This window comes from Lactuca virosa, chromosome 1 (genome assembly GCF_052849685.1).
Source record: "Lactuca virosa cultivar CGN04683 chromosome 1, Lactuca_virosa_CGN04683_v6, whole genome shotgun sequence".
Classification (NCBI taxonomy): Eukaryota; Viridiplantae; Streptophyta; class Magnoliopsida; order Asterales; family Asteraceae; genus Lactuca; species Lactuca virosa.
The window spans coordinates 319118885-319124004 of NC_136426.1; the positions used below are offsets into that span (position 1 = coordinate 319118885).

The following is a 5120-nucleotide window of genomic DNA, read 5'->3' on the forward strand; positions in this document are numbered from 1 at the left end:
ATAAGAAAAATATTGTTATTCGTTTTTTAGATATTTTTTATTTAACTAATGTTGTGCTGATGAAAAAAGTAAATGCTTGCGAAAAAAATCCTTCGAAATTCACGAGTTTGAGTATACTCGTAAATTCGTGACTAAAAATAGCATATATTTAATAACAAAAATAACGTTATGAATTCACTATTTTTTTTAACGATTCATATGGTTATCTAATTGATAAAAATAAAATGTGATCATTTGGGTCTATATCACACCCATATTATTTTAGGGAACTCTAACCATGGTTGAGTTATATTTTTAAGGTATTTAAACTTATGTATATTACTGATATTATTGTAGTTGAGCATGTCTCAAATTCAGATAATGAGACTTGACTTGAAGATTTAAGAGATTATCTTGTAATTCCAATAACTCAAATAATGAACTTAATCAGAACTAAAATCTCAACAATCGCTCCCTTATCTTGTATCTGGAATTCAACATGTTGGTGTAAACGTAGAGTTTACAAAATCCACATTTTGCAAATCTCGAGCTTTATTGATTACTAAAGTAATCTTTGTTAATTCTAACAACTTTATTCTAGTTATAAGTTATAATAAATTATAATATCAAAACAAATACGTCAAACACAACTTATTGAAGCGAAGTCTTTCACAAGATCGAGACATTTCACGCATACTTTTTTTTATCATACTCCCAAAGAGTATACTAATTTTATTTTATTTAATCAAGATCGAGGCTTGTCACACAGTTCAATAAATATATTTGAATATTAATTAAATATTTAAAACAAATAAATCAATGATTGTAAGCGAAGCACAATACAATAATGGATTTATGGGTAATGGCTAAAGTACATTGCTTATAACGGAAAAAAGAGCAAGTATGTTCCTATTCTCAGCAATTTGCCAGATTTCTAAAATATGCTTTAACACTAACAAAATAAATTCAGTCATCGTTATTTCTAAGTCAAATGTCTAAAATACCCTTCAACAATACAAAAAACAACCGAAGATATGGTAAATTGACAATGACATCATAAAACATTTAATTGCAAACCTAGTATCTTGTCACTAAAAGTTTTAGGTCAAAAACAATTAGCATCACCTAAAACTTATGATCCAAAAGAAAAAAATTAAAAAAAGCAAAACACTTAGCCACCAAATTGTTCTTTCGTTCACAATCCCATCTCAAATCTAACATCATAAACAGTTAAACACAACAAAAACAAAAAACACGAAAATTGTCGCATCAAAGAACAAAAATCATACCTTTTTTTTCTTTTAAGATTGATCAGCAACATCTGAAGTTAAATCTTTCACCTTGTTGTCCTCAGTTTCTGCATTGGAACAATGATTCTTCAAAACGGTTGCAATGTCAACCTCAGATGCACCCGCAAGCTTAAACCGGTCAACCGCAGTGTCCAAATTTTCCTTCCAACCGGTCAAACCCAATTTACACTCAACTTGAGATCTTTCAAAAAGCATATTCCCCCAAAAAAGATGTATCTGAGACCTCATAACAGCCGCCTGTTCTGCCGCCTCATCACTGTTGACTTTTTCTTCACCACCAGTCTTTGACTTCTTCTTCAAAGATTCTTCTTTCTTGCTGATAAAATTCGGATCTTTAGCTTCTTTCGCTCTTTGTTCTTCAAGCTTCTCCCACATTTCGGTTGCGGATTTCATCTTCTCTTCAGCACTATCGAAAAGCTTAATCGTTTCAGTCGGGTCCCACTTTGACAAATCATCTTTTTTTGCAACAACAAACGACCAATAAAGTTTCGCCATTTCAAATTGTTGTTGACCTAACGCGAGTAACCCTTCGTAAAAATCGGGTTTTATCATCAATGCTTCTTCGTATTTTTCTCTTGCTAAAGTGTATTTCTCTTTCACCCATTCATATGCTGCTTGAAGGCGTGTGGACACTGTTTCTTGATCCCCGGAATCATCGATCGGAATCCGTTTCCGGGCCGCACACATGTGAACGTTTCCCCAATTGAAAAAAGCCAAAGCCGCCACTTCTTGGAACTTTGAAGCCGCTTTGTCGAATAGAGTTTGAGCTTCTTCACTTGTTACGGTTTCTTCCAGAGCTTCGGAACACAATTCCATTCCGATCTCGTGTAAGTCGATATGAGCATCCGGGTCGATTCCGACGTGGGTTCGGAATAACTGAGCGAATTCAAACAACCAATCGTCCATTTCAACTTCTTTCAACTCCGGATCATCGGGTATTTTTTCGGCTTCCTTTTCCGGTTTTTGTTCACTTTCGGAATTGGAATGGGACCCGTTGTTTTCCACTTCAATACTCTCGATCTCAACCGGCTTTTCTTCTTCCACTTCTTCTTCTTCTACTTCTTCTAACAATGGTGGCTCCTGCTCAGGGGTAACCTCGACAATATGCAATTTCAAAACCCCAAATAAGTCGAATTTTTCGGTATCGGGTTCTTTATCTGGAAGCACAAGGCCATCTGCAATCGATTCAGCTAATCTGAGCTCACGGGTACATGTTATAGTCACCAAATCTCCATCATCATCTTTGTATTTTATCAAAACAGACTTAGAAGATGGAAACCTTTTGCTCACAATCTCTCTCAAAACTTTGAAGTTACAGTTCACTGGCATTTGGGCGAGACGTATATCATGATCATACACAAGTTTCAAAGGTCTCCATTGAATTGCAACCTCTAAAGCTTGCAGTTTTGAAGATAAAACAACCTTTTCCTTTTGGGAATCCTTATCACCATTAGCAGTAGGTTTATTGGAACCACCATGAGAAGGCTTCAAAACAAGATTTGGCATCTGGGTGGTTTTGACTTCAGGGTCAATCTCAATAGGTGGGACCGGATAAGTCTTATTGTTGGGAACACTGACCGGAACAGAAGGGGTGGTGCCGGTCTTTTTTGGAACTGGACGGGCGGGCAGACAGGGCCCGAGTCCAGCAATCGGGGCTCCACGGATGGCAGAAGCCCCTAAAGCCGCCGGTGAAGGGCGGCTATGGAGGTCCTGTTGGGCCTCCTGGCGAGCCCCAATGATTGGGGCCCGCAGTTTTCGGGCAATTTCCAAAGCATCGCGATGATTTGGTTCAGCTCCTAAGAGTGTTTGGACATCCAACATTGCCATTTCATACTTCCCTACAGCCTCAAAAGCTCGAGCCCTACGAAGCAAGGCTCGAACATATTGAGGCTGAACTTGAAGTGCCATGGAGCACTCGGAGATCACAGTTTTGTAATCTATGGGCTTCATTTGCATCAAACAAGCGGCTTTATTGCTGTGGTACACTGCTCGATCTGGGTGGGTTTTTGGGGTGAGTTTAAGAGCGTTCTCGTATTGTTCAAGTGCACCCACGAAGTCTCTTGATTGAAACCTCTTGTTGCCTTCTTCTTTAAGCTCGTGAGCTCTTTTTAAGAAAATAGTTGGATCCAAATCAATACCAACACCGCCATTAGGTGTCATTGATGACGGTTTGGTGTTAACTCCCGACACTTGACTCTCGGTTTGACTAGGGTTTTGATTTTGATTGACAACGCCACCCTTCTTCTTCCTACCTCCAGATTTCCCCATTTTTTCTGACTAAAAACTGTATTTAATCTAAATCGAACTGAAATGACGAACTATCTAACTTGCAGAATGCTCGATGATAAATTAATTCGTGAAATTGAGATATTAGAGATAAATTTACCTAGCTCTTGGGGAAGTACACTCCTTTTCGAGCCGCTTGAAGCGAAAGAGATCGTTTTGCACGAAATTGAATCTTCTTGATGGAATTTGAAGATTCAAGAGTTAAAAAGATAGGATTTTGGGGGGTTTTAGGGAGGTTCTTCCGTTTGAACTCGAAACCCTAGATAGCAGTACCTGATGAGCTAGAATATCAATTGGAGAATGGGGGGCCTACTTGTTTTATATAATGGTTTTCCGCAACATTGTTTGGGGCTCCATTACTTTGATTTGAGTAATTACATAATCATCCCTCTACTTCTTCATCACGTATGTTTTGTCCCTTAACTTTGTATTTTGCATTTTCATTTGCAATATAAAAAGCTTTTGGCATTTTATTTAGGCGAAACTTTAACATTTATCTAGAGGGCCGAAAATATAATATGTATAAAAATTGGTGAGCTAAGGGTCACAGCCAATATTTAATATTTTTGGGCCTAATATATATATGGTACCAAGTGGTGCACCTAGGCTAGAAAGATTTATAAATTATGTGTAAGAAAGTATGTTTTATCTTTATGTACACAATTAATTATTGTCATTTTATTTGTATATGACAAGAATGGTTATTACTGTTTTAAATTGTACATAAATAGGGACAGTACTAAGGAAAAATCGCAAATTGTCTAACATTTCATCAAAGGTTAACATTACAGTTCAAAAAGTTCAAAAAAATCAACAGGTCAATCAGATCTTCCTCTCAGCAACGTTTTTGGTGTGACATTTGGTTAGATTATGCATCTCTATCCACATAATACCCCCATGTTATTTGCACTAGAGTCTGATCTAGATTTCAAAATCATTAAATGATTAATGTAAATGAAAAACATATAACGGAATCGTTGTGCTTATCTATGTAATCAATAGATTTTCATGTGTCCTCTTCTCATTTAATAAAAGTCTTTATATACATAATACAAGATAAGCCTCACAAAAATGAGCCAATATAAAAATACAAGGCTATACAAAATAACAAAATATAAAAAGTACGGTATATGTGATATATGGGCGAGTGAAAGTGAGATATTGAAGAGCGCCAACAAGGCTATGATAGGTCGTAGGATCTTCAAATTTAGAACCAGTCCCATCTAGTTTGGAGGAAAGATCGGTCGAAGTAGAGGTCGGCTTGCAGTGTAACATGCCTGCACGATTTAGGATTTCAGAAGCATACTTTTGTTGGGATAAGAAAATGCCTTGAGGGTCACGTGATGCAGAGATACCGAGGAAGTAGTGAAGATCACCTAAGTCAGTCATAGAGAACTCGACACTCAGAATGGCGACGATCTGAGAAAGAACCGAAGATGAAGACCCTATCAAAACAACGTCATCTACATAAAGAAGTAGGTAAGCTGTGTGAGATCATGTCGATAAATAAACAGAGACGAGTCACAACGACTATGAACAAAACCC

The 5120-nt window shown here is 37.1% G+C and overlaps 1 protein-coding gene across 1 annotated transcript; it reads right to left on the reverse strand.

Annotated features, from left to right (window-relative positions):
- Nucleotides 1-1012: 1012 nt before the first annotated feature.
- Nucleotides 1013-3871, reverse strand: PHOX2 (Octicosapeptide/Phox/Bem1p (PB1) domain-containing protein / tetratricopeptide repeat (TPR)-containing protein). Its single transcript, XM_079087251.1, has one exon. The coding sequence runs from the start codon at nucleotides 3555-3557 to the stop codon at nucleotides 1281-1283; it is 2277 nt and encodes a 758-aa protein (XP_078943377.1). The 5' UTR covers nucleotides 3558-3871; the 3' UTR covers nucleotides 1013-1280.
- Nucleotides 3872-5120: the final 1249 nt, after the last annotated feature.